The following is a 15,527-nucleotide window of genomic DNA, read 5'->3' as shown; positions in this document are numbered from 1 at the left end:
CTAGTGGTTAGCTGAGGCAGGAATTGTCTCTCCCGATGTGTCTGCGCAGTGACTGACAACAGTCCCTGTCGGTCCTACCATAAACAAAGGGTCCTGAAATTCAACCCAGATATTTCCCAGAAGCGTCTCGCTACAATGCATGCAGCGACTTACTCTCCTCAGCTTTCCTGCAGATGAAGGCTCAGACAGCTGCTTTCCGAAACAGGGTTTCAGGCTGGGAGGTACCAGAACGAGTTGAAATCTAATCTGCCCCGCTGGCAGGGAGAGATAAGGCCCACGCCCGATCTGGATGCCAGCGTGGTATGCAACTGCCCAAAGATGCTCCCGCCTGGATGGGCAGGGCACAGGCTGCAGGGAGACTTACACGGCTGCTCACACCGACGGTCAATTTCCTTTCCACCCCATCAGTTTCTTGTGTGACTCCTAGCCATGAAACACCACCGGACCATCCACCTCCTTTCCAACACAGGGCCACAATAATCAGGTGAAGGTAACGGGCGGGCACGTGGCGACGTGGCTGCCTAATGCTACCATGGGCCCACAATTTGTACACACTGTATTTAAAGCTTTGTTTTTGTAGGGTCTTTCCTGACTTGGCGACGGTGGGGTTCCCGCCACCCCAGTAAGTAACAACCACATTTCTTGCCCTGGTAAGCCTGGCAAATGTATGACTGTCACTCCCTAGTGGCTAGATCAGGCACAGCGGTTTGAGTAAGTGAATTCCTCAGCGCTGCTGGATCTGGTTGTTCCCACTTGGAAGGCACTTACGCTTTCAGATCCCCGGGTTGCATCCCCACAGAGGATCGAAAAGGGGACGGGACGTTACCCACCGATTAACGCCCTTGTGAAATGCATCACGCTCTGAAATGCGCTGCACGCGACAGGTCAGCCTGCAGAAGGGTCCCAGATGAGACACAAGTCTAGGCACCGGCTCTGATCCAGAAATAGGCTGGTGCCTCAGCACCCAGCCTGCCCCAGAGCTGGGAGGCTGGCTGAGTGAGGCAGGGAATTGGCCATGGGCCTTTCCCCTCCAGACAGGACTGACTCCAATCCACTTGCAGCTGGTAAGGACTGGCTACGGGGCGGGGATAGAAACCAGGAAACGAGATACAAACAGAACTTATTGTAAATAATATTAATCATACAAGAGCCAGATTCTGATCTCCTGCACTTCAGGGGGAAGTGGGGTGAATATGAGGGTCAGTGCAGGGGGCCCGGGGCAATATTCCCTGCCCTGGGCTACCCAGGAGCTCAGATCTGATGGTCGAATGGCCCCGCCCAGCATTGAAACTGACGAAAAGCCATGGGGAAATCAGCGGAGTTATTCTGGGATTACGCCTGATGGGAGCTATTTCACAGACACATAGGACATGGGGGCAGTATAAACACCCCTCTAATGCCCTCCCGCCAACAGATCCCTTCCCCGAGGGAATAATGATCCCTCACACAGGCCTCCCTGTGCAACGCAGGAATTGCTAAGAAGAGCAGCTACCGCTGTCCCTGGAGGCTTCCCCCTGAGGACAGTCTCCTGGGCAGACAGGCCTGCTCCTCCAGCCCAGCCGTCCTGGCAGAGCCAGTGAGACACGCCACCTCCCTCATCCACCGGCGACTTAGCGCAGACACCCAGGTGGAACCTTTCAGGGCAGCTTCGGGGCTAAGGTGCTGGGCCAATACCCCGGGCTAAGACCCCATTCCTAGGCCTGCGACATGCTCCCTTAGACCTCCGTGCCTCAGTTTCCCCCCATCGGCAGAATGGGGAACACACCTCCCTGGCTTGGAAGGATAAATTTGAGAGTGGCTCAAATACTAAAGCCTAAAGGAGACTCAAGTCCCAGAAAAGAGGCTGCTCCCCCAAAAGTCAATTTGTTGGTGAATCCTGAAATAGCGTTATTTGAAAATGCAATTGCAGTGCCTCATAGGAGTTGTAGTTCAGGTACCACATTCTCCTGGATAGGCTGGACTACAACTCCCATCACGCACCAGACTTCCCTCCTTAGATTAGAAGCTCTTTGGGCAGCAACTGTCTCTGCCTGCATGTCTAGGCAGCGCCTGGCACAACAGAACCAACCTCAGCTGGGGCAGGGCCTGGCTCTGGCTGTGTCTGGGCAGCGCCTGGCACAACAGGGCCCTGATCCCAGCTGGGGCAGGGCCTGGCTCTGGCTGTGTCTGGGCAGCACCTGGCACAACAGGGCCCTGATCCCAGCTGGGGCAGGGCCTGGCTCTGGCTGTGTCTGGGCAGCGCCTGGCACAACAGAGCCCTGATCCCAGCCGGGGCAGGGCCTGGCTCTGGCTGTGTCTGGGCAGCGCCTGGCACAACGGGGCCCTGATCCCAGCTGGGGCAGGGCCTGGCTCTGGCTGTGTCTGGGCAGCGCCTGGCACAACAGGGCCCTGATCCCAGCCGGGGCAGGGCCTGGCTCTGGCTGTGTCTGGGCAGCGCCTGGCACAACGGGGCCCTGATCCCAGCTGGGGCAGGGCCTGGCTCTGGCTGTGTCTGGGCAGCGCCTGGCACAACAGGGCCCTGATCCCAGCCGGGGCAGGGCCTGGCTCTGGCTGTGTCTGGGCAGCGCCTGGCACAACAGGGCCCTGATCCCAGCCGGGGCAGGGCCTGGCTCTGGCTGTGTCTGGGCAGCGCCTGGCACAACAGGGCCCTGATCCCAGCCGGGGCAGGGCCTGGCTCTGGCTGTGTCTGGGCAGCGCCTGGCACAACAGGGCCCTGATCCCAGCCGGGGCAGGGCCTGGCTCTGGCTGTGTCTGGGCAGCGCCTGGCACAACAGGGCCCTGATCCCAGCCGGGGCAGGGCCTGGCTCTGGCTGTGTCTGGGCAGCGCCTGGCACAACAGGGCCCTGATCCCAGCCGGGGCAGGGCCTGGCTCTGGCTGTGTCTGGGCAGCGCCTGGCACAACAGGGCCCTGATCCCAGCCGGGGCAGGGCCTGGCTCTGGCTGTGTCTGGGCAGCGCCTGGCACAACAGGGCCCTGATCCCAGCCGGGGCAGGGCCTGGCTCTGGCTGTGTCTGGGCAGCGCCTGGCACAACAGGGCCCTGATCCCAGCTGGGGCAGGGCCTGGCTCTGGCTGTGTCTGGGCAGCGCCTGGCACAACGGGGCTCTGATCCCAGCTGGCCCTGTTTGCCAGAGGAGAGAGCCCCCGCCCCACCTCCTGCAGCACAGCGCCCCCTAGTGCCACCCTGGAGCACTGGGGCCAGCCCTGCCTGCCAGGGGAAAGTGCCCCCACCCACTCCCTGCAGCACAGCGCCCCCTAGCACCGCCTTGGGGCGCTGAGGGTCGGCATCATTCAACGCTATGTCATTTCGCCTCCCAATGTGAAATCTTTTCCCCGAGGGTCTCCAAGACGACCAGACTCTGCAGCACCAAAACCTCTGCCAGCCACTCGGGCACAGCAGGTGCCACTCAACGGCTTTAACAGCGCCCAGGCCCTCGCCCCAAGTTCTCGCCTTGCCAGCGATCACGAGAGCAGAGTTGCCCGCCGCAGCCTCGCCTCATTACCACCAAAGACGGGTCCAGCCCCAGGGAGTCTCCGTTCATCTCCCTGGGCCTTCATCCTGCCATCTGTGAAACGGGGAGGACACTGACATCCTGTGCAAAGTGCTTTGAGATCACGGATGGGAAGTGCCAGGCAAGAGCTAGGGATTATCCCCAGGGCTAAAGCCCAGCTCCCGCCACAGGCGCTGACTCCGTCAGTGCTCAGGGGCTCAAGCAGCCTCGGAGAAAAAACAGGGGGTCTCAGCACCCACAGGGCTGCTGCTCTGCTGGCCCTGGGGCCGGCTGCCAATCAGCTGTTCAGATGCTGGTCCTCCCCCCCCCCTCTCCCCCAGCTGTTGAGCAGAGCTGCCCTGCCACTGGCTCCTCTCTGCCCCCTAAGGCAGGAGGGGGCAGAAAAGAGTGAGCATGGGAGGCTCTCAGGGGAGCAGCAGGGGGAGGGGGGCTCAGGAGAGGGAGCAGAGCCAGTGTGGGGCTCCCACTCCCACAGAGCCAGTAATGTCCCTGGAGCATATTAACTCAAGCTTGTCCTCCCAGCTACCGACACCCTCCTCCTCCTCCTGGAGAACTGTATCAGCTACCGTACACAGCCAGGAAGGAGGGGGAGTGGCTGGGGGGGGGGGGTTCATTTAGTTTACTCCTAGAGGGTCCAACACACGTTGCTACTGGTGATCACTTTTAACTCCAGAAAAAGACGAACAATTAACGAACCTGAATAACCACCGCCCGGCGGCTCTTTCTCTGCACTTTCACACTCCTTGGGGGCTTCCCGCGAGACGACCACGTTACCCAGCACGGGGCGAGGCACTCAGCCGCCTTTTTGGCCCTAACCACCTACCCGATCACCAGCACACACCGGGCCACGCTCTATCCCGGCCAGACTGCTGGCTGCGGGGCACCAGCTCACAATGGCTACCATGCCGCTAGGTGGGCAGCGCAAGGAGCCGGGTGCCCTGGGGAAGGGGCACGAGTAAAAAGAGAGTTGCCTAAGAAGCGGGGGGGGGGGGGGTTGTTGCTGCAAAGGAGGGGCGGCTGGAGATACACGGAGCTGAGGCAGTGACCAGCCCTCCCTTGCCCACCGCGCAGCAGAGGGCTCTGCCGGCCGCTCCGCAGCTGGACGCCAAGGAGTGCAGCATTAGATGGGAGGCGAAGGCGAATATCATGAGCTCGCCACTGCGCGAAGAATCCCTGTGCAGGCGCTCGTACAAAGAACAGACGGGGCCCCTGGTCCCAAGCAGCTGACAATCCAGACGGCATTAGAAAGGTGCCTTGTTGCTGCCCGGCGCAGCCGACGGCTGCACAATGAAACAGGCCCAGCCCTGACTCACATACTCGATGCAGAGGGACTCGGTCAGGAGAACAAAGACGGGTCCTGCACGTCAGCGCTAACAAATAAATCTCTGTGTGTGGTGCGTGTGTGCAGGCACTGAACTCTCCTCACCATGGAGGGCCTGTCTCTCGCTGCTGTGTCAGGGCAGCGCGGTACACCATTGCTACCCGCTCGCACCCCATCGCCAGCGGGGCCCATGGAGCAACGAATACACGGCGAACAACCACGTGCACTCTTGGCAAGGTGATTGTAATTAGCTCCACACGAGCGATCGGAGCTCCGAAAAAGGCAGCGCAGGGGAAGGCCACTGGACTGAGTCAGGACATAATCCAGACTCTTCTCATTTCTGGCCCGCACTGCCTTCGTGACCCCATAGGCAAGTCACCTCACCGCGATCTGTGCCTTCAGTTCCCAATGCTCCACGGGGCCGGGATACTGGTTCCTTTGCAAAAGCCCCTGGAGACTGTGGAGGAAGACACACTGGAAGGGCCAGCTATTGTTACAGTCCCCTCAGTCGCCTGTTAGAAAGACAGTGCAGCCCGGCCCCCATACCGAGCGAGCAGCCGCTGGCCCTCGCTGAAGGCTTCTGTTGAGACCACGGCTGTGACAGCTCCAGTCAGCGTCCGTTACTGTCCATCCAGGCTGACTGTCTGTCACCTGGACGCACTGCTGTATGTCACCTGTGAGGAGAGGGAGAGAGGAAAGATCCTTGGGATAGAGAAAGTGAAAACAGAACCCACAGAGAGGGCGACAGCGCCGTCCTAGGAGCCAAACACGCTGCATCAGGGCCAGCACGGACTGCGTCTGGGTGCCCCTCCCCCGCCCCCTATGCAGCAAGCACAGGCGCCCCCCAGCGCCTTCTCACCCCTGTACCCGCAGTGTTTCTCTGTGCGGAACTGGTAACTGGGATATTGTGGTCTGTGAAGGCTGAATTGCCTGGACACTAAGCAATAAGCCACTGTGTCTGCTCCCGGGGCCGCGTCTGAGACGTCCCCTGGCAGCCAAGGAAGAGATCAGTCACTCACTGGATCCCATCGAGCGAGGGGAGAATACACACCCTGGTCTTGTGGAGGGAGCTTTGACGCCATGGCAGACAGAGCGGGGCGGGGGAGGCTGGGAGTCCCAAGGACTCCTAGGCTACTAATCCCCAGCTCTGGGAGGAGCAGGGCCTAGCGTTAGAGCATACGGGGTGCAGGAGCCAGGACTCGGGATCTATCATCAGCTCTGGTAGGCGGAGCGGGGTCGAGTGGTTAGAGGCTGGGAGATGGTCAGGGTTGCACGAGTCCCACCCCGCAGAGTTAAACGGACCACAGCAGGAGCTCAAGCCCCACCGGACGCAGGCACTGGTCGAGCTACAGGGCCCCTGCGCCAGCCTCACCTTCTGGCAGCTCGACCCTCTTCATAACTCTGTCCTTTCTCGTGGCTGGAAGACAGGAGGAGAACAATACCCAGCATGAAGCCGCCATCGGCCGGTGCGCTAGTGTCCGAGAGCGGGGATAGAAACGCCAGAATCGCTTGGCTCCAGCCCGCTCACCCCTGCTCTAACCGCACCAGCCCCACGACTGCCCTCCCCGAGCCAGGGATAGGACCGCCAGGAATCTGCTCCCAAGCCCGCACTGCTCAACACCAGACTCCACTTCCCTTTCCTGCTCCCAAGGCGGACGCAGATGGACGAGAACGCTCACGTGGCCATTCTGCGCAGAAGAGGCTGTAATTTGCTTTGTGACCGATTTGCCATGCCGATGTGGATCTCAGCGCCACTCAAGCATGTGAAGACCGGGCCAGAAAGCGGCTCAGGGGGGTATCACACACCAGACAACCAATGCCACCAACCCTGCCAGGTATCAAAACCCACGACTGCCCAGGCCAGGCTGACAAGTTTGCCTACTTCCTGCAAGCCCAGTTCACTGCTGGAGAGACCCTCTCTCAAGGGACAAGGACAAAACTGGAAAGAGCTATTGAATTCCCCACATCCTCCTCCTCAAATTTAATCGATACAGGATCCCCTTGGATTCCATGTCCTAAGCACTCTTCAGCAGCGTTGCTATGTGCTGTGAAAGCGCCTCAGCCCAAAGCAGTCTGCATTTCTGGGCCAAGCCTCAGTTTTGGCCATTAGACCTCTTTTTGCCAGCAGACTTGCTACCATCTCAAGGAGGGAGAGAGCATGAAGATCTGATGTCGAGGAACTAGAGTGGGAGCTGGGTTTGATCCTGCTTCGATCAGATCCCCACCCCAGCTGAATTGGGGGAGACAGAGAAAGTGAAACAGACCCAGACCTGGACGCCATGGGTTCTGTTCCCACCTGGAAGGGGAATAGGGTCTAGTGGTTGGGTGGTTGGGGCGGGGCACAGGGGAAGAGCTGGAGCAGGACATCTGTTCTGTCCCTGGCTTTGGAGGAGAGTGGGGTCGAAGTGGTTAGAGCAGGTGGTTGGGAGCCAGGACTCATGCTGTTCTAATCTGCCCAAGCGCTGGAGGGGAGTGGGCCTAGTGGTTTAGTGAGGCAGGAATGTCTCTCCCGATGTGTTCGGCGCAGTACATGACAAACAAGTCCCTGTCGGTTCCTACGCATAAACAAAGGTCCTGAAATTCACCCAGATGATTTCCCAGAAGCGTCCGCTAACAATGCAAGGCAGCGAACTTACTCCCTCAGCTTTCCTGGCAGATGAAGGCTCAGACAGCTGCTTCGAAAACAGGGTGGCAGGCGGGAGTCATCCAGAACGAGTTTGAAATCTAATCTCCCGCGCTGGCAGGGAGAGATAAAGGCCCACGCCCGACTGGAGCCAGCGGGTATGCAACTGCCAAGACCCCAGCTGATGGGCAGGGCACAGGCTGCAGGGAGACTTACAACGGCTGCTCACTAAAGCATGCACCGACGTCAATGTCCTTTCCACCCATCAGTTTCTTGTGTGACCCTAGCCATGGAAACACCAACCAGGACCATCTCACCTCCTTCCAACACAGGGCCCACAATAATCAGAGTGAAGGTAAACGGGCGGCAAGTGGCGACGTGCTGCCTAATGCTACATGGCCCACATTTGTAGCATCACTGTCATTGAAGCTTTGTTTTGTAGGGCCTTCTAACTTGGCGACGGTGGGCCGCCAACGCTACCAGTAAGTAACAACCACATTTCTGCCTGGTAACCTGGCAATGTGTGACGGCAACTCCTAGTGGGCTAGATCAGCACAGCGTTTGAGTAGTGAATTCCTCAGCGCTGCTGATCTGGTTGTTCCACTTGGAAGGCGCTTACGCTTTCAGTCCCTCAGGGTTGCATCCCAGAGAGGAGCGAAAAGGGGAGGAATGACCACCGATAACCCTTGTGAAATGATCACGCCTGAAATGCGGCTGTCATACGTCGCCGACAGGTCAGCCTGCAGAAGTCGCAGATGAGACACAAGTCTAGGCAACCGGCTTCTGATCCAGAAATAGGGGTGCCTAGCACCCATGCCTGCCCAGAGCTGGAGGGCTGGCTGAGTGAGGGCAGGGAATTGGCGCATGGCCTTTCCCCTACAGCAGGACGACCCAAGCCACTTTGCAAGCTGGTAAGAGACTGGCTACGGGGCGGGATTAGAAACCAGAGAACGAGATACGAAACAGAACTTATTGTAAATAATATAATGCAATACAAGAAGCCAGATTCTGATCTCCTGCACTTCAGGGGGAGGGGGTGAATATGAGGGTCTAGTGCAGGGGGCCCGGGGCATATCTGCCCTGGGCTATCGCCAGGAGCTCAGATCTGAATGTCGAATGGCCCCGCCCAGCATTGAATAGCTGACAGAAAAGCCCATGGGAATCAGCGATTATTCTGGAATTACGCGCTGATGGGAGCTGATTCACATGACACATAGAGGGACGATGGGGGCAGTAAGAAAACCCTCTAAATGCCTCTACCGCCACAGATCCCTCCCCAGAGGGTTTTAATAATGAATCCCTCAACATAATAGACAGGCCTCCCTGTGCAACGCAGGAATGGCTTAAGAGAGCAGCTACCGCTGTCCCTGAGCTTCCCCCTGAGGACAGTCTCCGGGCAGACACAGGCCTCTCCTCTCAGCCCAGCCGTCCTGTGCAGAGCCAGTGAGACAACGCGCCACCATGTGTCCCATACCACCGGCGACTTCGCGCAGACACACCCAGGTGGAACCTTTCAGGGCAAGCTTGGAGGGAAGGCGGGCGCAATACCCCCCCGGGCTAAGACCCCCATTCCTAGGCCCTGCGACATGCTTCCCTTAGACCCTCCGTGCCTCTAGTTCCCCCGCCAGCGCAGAATGGGGATCAACCACCTCCCTGCTTGGAAGGATAAATTTGAGAGTGGCTCAAATACAAAGCCTAAAGGAGACTCAAGTCCCAGAAAAGAGCTGCTCCCCCAAAAGTCAATGTTGTTGGAATCCTTGAAATAGCGTTAAGTTGAAAATGCAAGTTGCAGTGCCTCATTAATGGGGTTGTATTAGGTTACCAGCATTCTCTACTGGATAGGCGGACGACAACTCCCATACACGGACAGTGAGCACTGACAGACTTCCTCCTTGATTAGAAGCTCTTGGGCAGACAACGTCTCTGCCTGCATGTCGGCAGCGCGGCCAACAGAACCAACCAGCAGGCTGGGGAGGCACTGCCGGATGTGTCGGCAGCGCCACTGCACAACAGGGCCTGATCCCAGCTGGGGCAGGGCTGCTCTGGATGTGTCGGGCAGCACCTGGCACAACAGGCCCTGATCCACTGGGCAGGCCTGGCTCTGCTGTGTGCTCTGGGGCAGCGCCTGCACAGACAACGGGCCCTATGCCCAGCTGGGGCAGGGCCTGGCTCTGGCTGCTGGCTACGCCGGCACAACAGACCAAGCCTCAGCTGGGCAGGGCTGGCTCTGGCTGTGTGTCCTGGGCGGCGCCTGACACGATGAGGCCCTGATCTCAGCTGGGAAGGGCCGACTGCTGCTGGTCTGGGCAGCGCCAAGGAAAAGGGCTGACACGACGGGGCCCCTGATCCAGCGGGGGCAGTGGCGGGCTCATGGGCTGGTATGGGCCGGCACTGGCACAAACAGGGCCCTGATCCAGCCGGTGCAGGGCCTGGCTCTGGCTGGTCTGGCAGCGCCTGGCACAGACGGGGCCCTGATGCCCAGCTGGGGCAGGCCTGGCTCGGGCTGTGTCTGGGGCAGTCGCCCCCCGGCACAACAGAACCAACCTCAAGCTGGGGCAGGGCCTGGCTCTGGCTGTGTGTCTGGGCAGGCGCAATGACAACGATGAGGGCCTGATCTCAGCTGGGAAGCCTGACTCGTGCTGTGTTCTGAGACAGCGCCTGACACGAACAGGGGCCCTGAGCCGGAGCTGGGCAAGGCTGGCTCTGGCTGTGCTGGGCAGCGCTGGCACAACAGGGCCTGATCCCAGCCGGGGCAGGGGGCCTGGCTCTGGCTGTGGTCTGGGCAGAACGCCTGGCACAGACAGGGCCGCTGATCCCAGCCGGGCAGGGCCTGGCTCTGGCGTGTCGGGCAGCCGCCGTGCACAGACGGGGCCGCCTGATTCCACTGGGCAGCCATGGCTCTGCAGGGCTAGGGCAGCGCCCGGCACACAACAGAACCAACCTCAGCTGGGTCAGGGCGCGGCGCTGCGTGGTCTGGGCCAGCGCTTACACGATGAGGCCTGATCTCATGCGGGGAAGGGCCTGACTCTGGCTGTCGGGCAGCGCCTGACACGACGGGGCCTGATCGCCAGCTGGGGCAGGGCCTGGGCGCTGGACATGGTGGGTCTCGGGTCAGGCGCCCTGGCACAACAGGGCCCAGGACCTGATCCCAGCCGGGGCCAAGGGCCTGGCTCTGGCTTGTGTCTGGGCAGCGGCCTGGCACAACAAGGCCCGACCATCCGGGGGCAAGGGCCTGGCCTGGCTGTGTGTCTTGGGCAGTCGCCTGACACACGGGCCCTGATCCACTGGGGCAGGGCCCTGGCTCTGCTGTGTCGGGAGCAGCAGGCCTGGCACAACAGGGCCCTGATCCCAGCCGGGGCAGGGCCTGGCTCTGGCGTGTCGGGCAGCGCCTGGCACAACGGGGGCCCTGATCCAGCTGGGGCAGGGCCTGGCTCGGGCTGTGCTGGGCAGACGCGCCGGCATCAACAAACCACCTCAGCTGGGGCAAGGGCCTGGCTCTGGGCTGTGTGTCTGGGGCAGCGCCTGACACGATGAGCCAGCTGATCTCAGCTGGGAAGGGCCTGATTCTCTTCTGGCCTGTGCTGGGCAGCGCTGACACGGACGGGGCGGATCCCAGCTGGGGGCAAGGGCTGGCATCTGGCTGGTTCTGGGCAGCGCCTGGCCAGACAGGGCGCCGTCCAGGCCGAGCAGGGCCTGGCTCTGGCTGTGTCCTGGGCAGCGGCCTGGCACAACAACAGGGCGCCTATCCGCAGCCGGGCAGGGCTGGCCTGGCTGTGTCGGGGCAGCAGCCTCACAACGGGCCCTGACCGCAGCTGGGGCAGGGCCTCTGCTCTGGCTGTTCTGGGCACGCCCGGCAGATACAAACCACCTCACTGGGGCAGGCCTGCTCTGGCCTGTGTGTCTGGGCAGCGCCTGATTCACTATGAGCCTGATTCAAGCTGGGGAAGGGCCTGACTCTGGCTGTGTCTGGGCAGCGCCTGACACGACGGGGCCCTGATTCCCAGCTGGGGCAGGGCCTGGCTCTGGCTGTGTCTGGGGCAGCAGCCTGGCACACAGGGCCCTGATACAGGCCAGGGGGCAGGGCCTGGCTCGGCTGTGTGTCTGGGCACGCCTGACGACGACGGGGCTCTGATCCAGCTGGCACCAAGGGCATGGCGGTGGCTGTGTCTGGCACGCCTGGCACAACAGGGCCCTGATCCCAGCTGGGGCAGGCCTGGCTCTGGCTGTGTCTGGCAGCGCCGGCAACAACGGCTCTGACCCTAGCTGGCCCTGGTTTGCCAAGGAGAGAGCCCCCGCTCCCACCTCCTGGCAGCACACTGCGCCCCTAGTGCACCCTGGAGCACGGGGCCAGCCCTGCTGCCAGGGGAAAGTGCCCCAACCAGCACTCCCTGCAAGCACAGGCGCCCCCTAGCAAACGCCGTTGGGCGCGAGTCGCATCATCAACCGCTATGTCCATTTCGGCCTCCAATTGAAATCTTTTCCCCGAGGGTCTCCAAGACGAAAGACTGCAGAGGCTAATCAAACCATCTGCTCAGCGCACTACGGCGCCAGCAGGTGCCACTCAAGCGGTTTAAACAGCGCCCAGGCCCTCGCACCAAGTTCCACGCCTTATGTTTTGCAGTCGATGCACCTGAGAGCAGTGAGTTCCCGCCGCATGCCATCGCCTCATTAACACCAAAGACGGGTACAGCCCCAGGGAGTCGCCGTTCATCTCCTGGGCCTTCAAACCTGACCATCGAGTAAACCAGGGGGGGAGGACACTGGACATCGCGTGCAAAGTGCTTGAGATCACGGATGGAAGTGCCAGGCAAGAGCTAGGGTTAGCCCCAGGGCATAAGCCGCAGTCTCCGCGCCAAGCGCTGACAGTCCGTCAGTGCTAGGGCTCAAGGCAGCCCGGAGAAAAAACAGGGGGCTTCAGGCACCGCACAGGGCTGCGCGCTGCTGCCCTGGGCCGCTGCCATCAGCTTTCAGAGCTGGTCCTCCCGACCCCCCTCACTCCCAGCTGTTGAGGTCAGAGCTGCCTGCCACGGCGCCTCTCTGCCCCCAAAGGCAGGAGGGGGCAGAAAAGAGGAGCATGGGAGTCTCTCAGGGGGCAGCAGGGGAGGGGGGCTCAGAGAGGAGCAGATGCCAGTGTGGGCTCCACTCCCACAGGAGCCAAAGTCCCTGGAGCAATGAACTAGCTGTTCCTCCCAGCTAAAACCGACACGCCACTCCTGCCTCCCTCCTGGAGACTGTACACTCCGTACACAGGCCAGGAAGAGGGGGAGTGGCTGGGGGGGGGGCCAGGGGTCAGATAAGGGTTAAAAACCGGAGAAGTGGCGACCCTGGAGCTCTGAGCACCCAGGAGGGCCCCATGTTCGCTGGCCGCTCTGCCCCTCGTCCCGCGGAGGGGGGGGGCGGGGGCAGGTCAGAACATGGACACAGAATCACAGGCAACATCCACGCAGACCGCTTCAAAGGTGTGAATGAACCCTTTCACAGTCTGGCGCAGATTACAGGAGCAGACCCCCATACCTGGTCAGCCCACAGCCCCCGGAGTCACTGGGGCCAGACCCCAGCTGGGGTCAATGGGCCCCAGCCCCCCCCCGGAGTCACTGGGGTCAATGGGCCCCAGCCACCCCCAGAGTCACTGGGGCCAGGCCCCAGCTGGGGTCAATGGGCCGCAGCCCCCACCCCCCGGAGTCACTGGGGCCAGACCCCAGCTGGGGTCAATGGGCCGTCACTCCATTGGAGTCCATTGAGCTGGCCCAGAGTGTACCCGCCACCCGTCACTGCCCCCCGCACACACCCTCCCGTCCCTGGTCTGCCCTCAACTGCAGGACACGGATACGTAGCTTGAGCCTCCCAACTCCCTCCCCTCCATGAGGGCCCTGGTCTGCCCCCCCACCTCCTATATCCCCCAACTCAGGTGGATCCTAGAATCCTTCCTACCCCACCCCCCTCAGCTCACCCCCTTCTCCTCCCCTCCTTTTTTTAAGCTCTGCTCCTCCCTCTCCTAATGCCTCCAACCCCACTCCCCTTGGCACAGAGGATCACCAGAAGATGCCCCCTAACCACACCCTCTCCCACTTTCAGCACATCAGCCTCCTCCCCGATCACCTGTCTCCCCTGCAGGCACCCCACTTCTTCCTCCTGGGCACCAAGTACCCCTGAGCTTCTGCAGTCTCTTTCGGCCACTGCACCATCTAGGGCCCCACCTCACCTACATCTGCACCCCACTCCCCGCCACAGTGCTGCCCCCCCCCAAGTCATCTAGCACCCGGGGTGGGGAATCCTGGGAGCTAATTACTGGGTGGGGTGACCTCCCCCTGCTCAGCTCCCCTGCAATCCCACCCCCACCGCACTTCTACCCCCCAGCGCTAGCAAGAGCCCTCTCCCTCCCTGACCCACTTCCCCAGTCATCCCCTCTGCCCCCTCCCACCCCCCATGACACCAATCGCTTAGCTCACAGACCCCTTGAGCTCCCTCCTCCCCCACCAGCTCTCTCAGACCCCTGTGCTCCCCTCTTCTTGTCTCACCCCCGAACCCACCCATCCCCCTCCTGACACCAGCTCGCTCTGACCCCCTTTGTCTGTCTCCCCCACACCCCAACTCTAGGCACAAGCCCCATAGGTCGCAGGACCCCTTCCCCGCCTTTCCCCCCATCACACACTCCCTGCCCCCTCACCTTTCCAAACACGACCTGCCCTCCAGACCACAGGACCCCCAACTCCATGCCCCCTCTTCCCCTCCCCCAGGTGACAGCCCCCTCCAACTCTGCCCCCTATCCCTCCCCACCAGCCACTCAAGGCCCCTCCTCCTTTCCTTCTCTCCCCCTCCCCCGACTCCAGCCTCTTGGGCTCCCAGCCCCCCGCCTTCTGCCCCCGACCCCCTTTTCCCCTCCTTCTCTCTCTGCCTCGTCCTCCATTTTGTGCTCCCCCTCTCCGCGCCGCGGCTGCTGCAGGAGGATCATGGCTGGCTCCCTCCCCTCCCCCACCCTGCCCCTCCGCAGGCCCAGCGGGGGGGTGGGAAGGAACCAGGCCCCCCAGGAAAGGGGTGGGGAATTCCCTCTCGTCTTCCCCTTACCTGGGAGCAGCGGAGGCGGTGGCTGTGTCCAGGCCGGGATCCAGCATGTCCATGGGGGGAGAGGGGGGAGGGGGAGGGAAGGGGGAAGGAGAGGGTGGGGAGGCCCCTCAGCCACCAGGCCGGGCGGGGGGGAGGGAAGGAGAAGAGGGAGAGGAGGGGGGCGGGTGAGTTTAAATCTCACGCCGGATGGAGGCAGAGGGACGCGGAGGAGACACGGGAGCGAGGCCTGATCACGGGGACAAACACTCGGGTCATGCTGAGGAGGAGAGCGAGAGCGATCCTCTCCCCCCTCCCCTTCCCCTCTCCCCTCCCTTCTTCCCACGCTGGGAGCCCGGGACACGTGAGGGGGGAGCCGGCGGAGCGCGAGCGAGCGCGGCTGGACCCCGGGGAAGCGTCGCGGGCGGCGGCGGCAGCAGCGGATGGAACGTTGCAACAATCCGGGGAGGAGGGTGGGAGGGGATAGAACGTTGCGAACGATCGGGGGGAGGGGAGGAGAGTGAGGGGGGGAGGGTTGGAACGTTGCGAGCGGATGGAACCGTGGGAGCCCCCGGGCCGAACGTGCGAGCGGCCGGCAGGAGGGGGCGGAAGGGAGGTTGGGGGCCCTCCTCCTCTCCCACCAGATGGAACGTTGCAACTATCTCGAGGGAGGGGACAGACGTTGCGACTGTCGAGCTGAACGTGGCCAGCGCCGCTCGAGATCGGGAGCGGATGGAACGCTGCTGGGGAGCCCCGATCGAACGTTGCCGCGGCCGGGTGGATGGGGCGGGGGCGGTGGATGAAAGGTTGGGAGCCCCGATGGAACGTGGCGACGGGTGAACGCGGTGGGGGAGGGGGAACAGAACGTTGGCCGAGGGGCGGGAGGGAGGCTGGGACATTGGGAACCCGCCGGAGCTGGGGTGGGGGGGATGGAACGTGGGGATCCTGCTGGAACGTTGAGACAATCTGGGGGGGGGGGCGGGAATAGAACGTTGCGACGATCGGGGTGGGGGTGGAGGCGGAAGGAACGTT

At 62.0% G+C, this 15,527-nt stretch overlaps 1 protein-coding gene and 1 non-coding gene across 2 annotated transcripts in view; both read right to left on the bottom strand.

Annotated features, from left to right (window-relative positions):
- Window positions 1-15,129, bottom strand: part of USF2 (upstream transcription factor 2, c-fos interacting) — a 28,811-nt gene extending 13,682 nt beyond the window's left edge. Inside the window, exon 1 of the mRNA XM_032776530.2 lies at window positions 14,520-15,129. Coding sequence (XP_032632421.1) covers window positions 14,520-14,572 — 53 coding nt within the window. The 5' untranslated portion in view covers window positions 14,573-15,129. The remainder of the gene's footprint in view (window positions 1-14,519) is intronic.
- Window positions 2,019-2,176, bottom strand: LOC116822573 (small nucleolar RNA SNORA5). Its single transcript, XR_004373184.1, has one exon. It is a non-coding gene; the product is annotated as a small nucleolar RNA SNORA5 (small nucleolar RNA).
- Window positions 15,130-15,527: the final 398 nt, after the last annotated feature.

The sequence above is a fragment of the Chelonoidis abingdonii genome, chromosome 11 (assembly GCF_003597395.2).
Source record: "Chelonoidis abingdonii isolate Lonesome George chromosome 11, CheloAbing_2.0, whole genome shotgun sequence".
Taxonomy (NCBI): Eukaryota; Metazoa; Chordata; order Testudines; family Testudinidae; genus Chelonoidis; species Chelonoidis abingdonii.
This window is presented reverse-complemented; position numbering and strand designations above follow the sequence as displayed.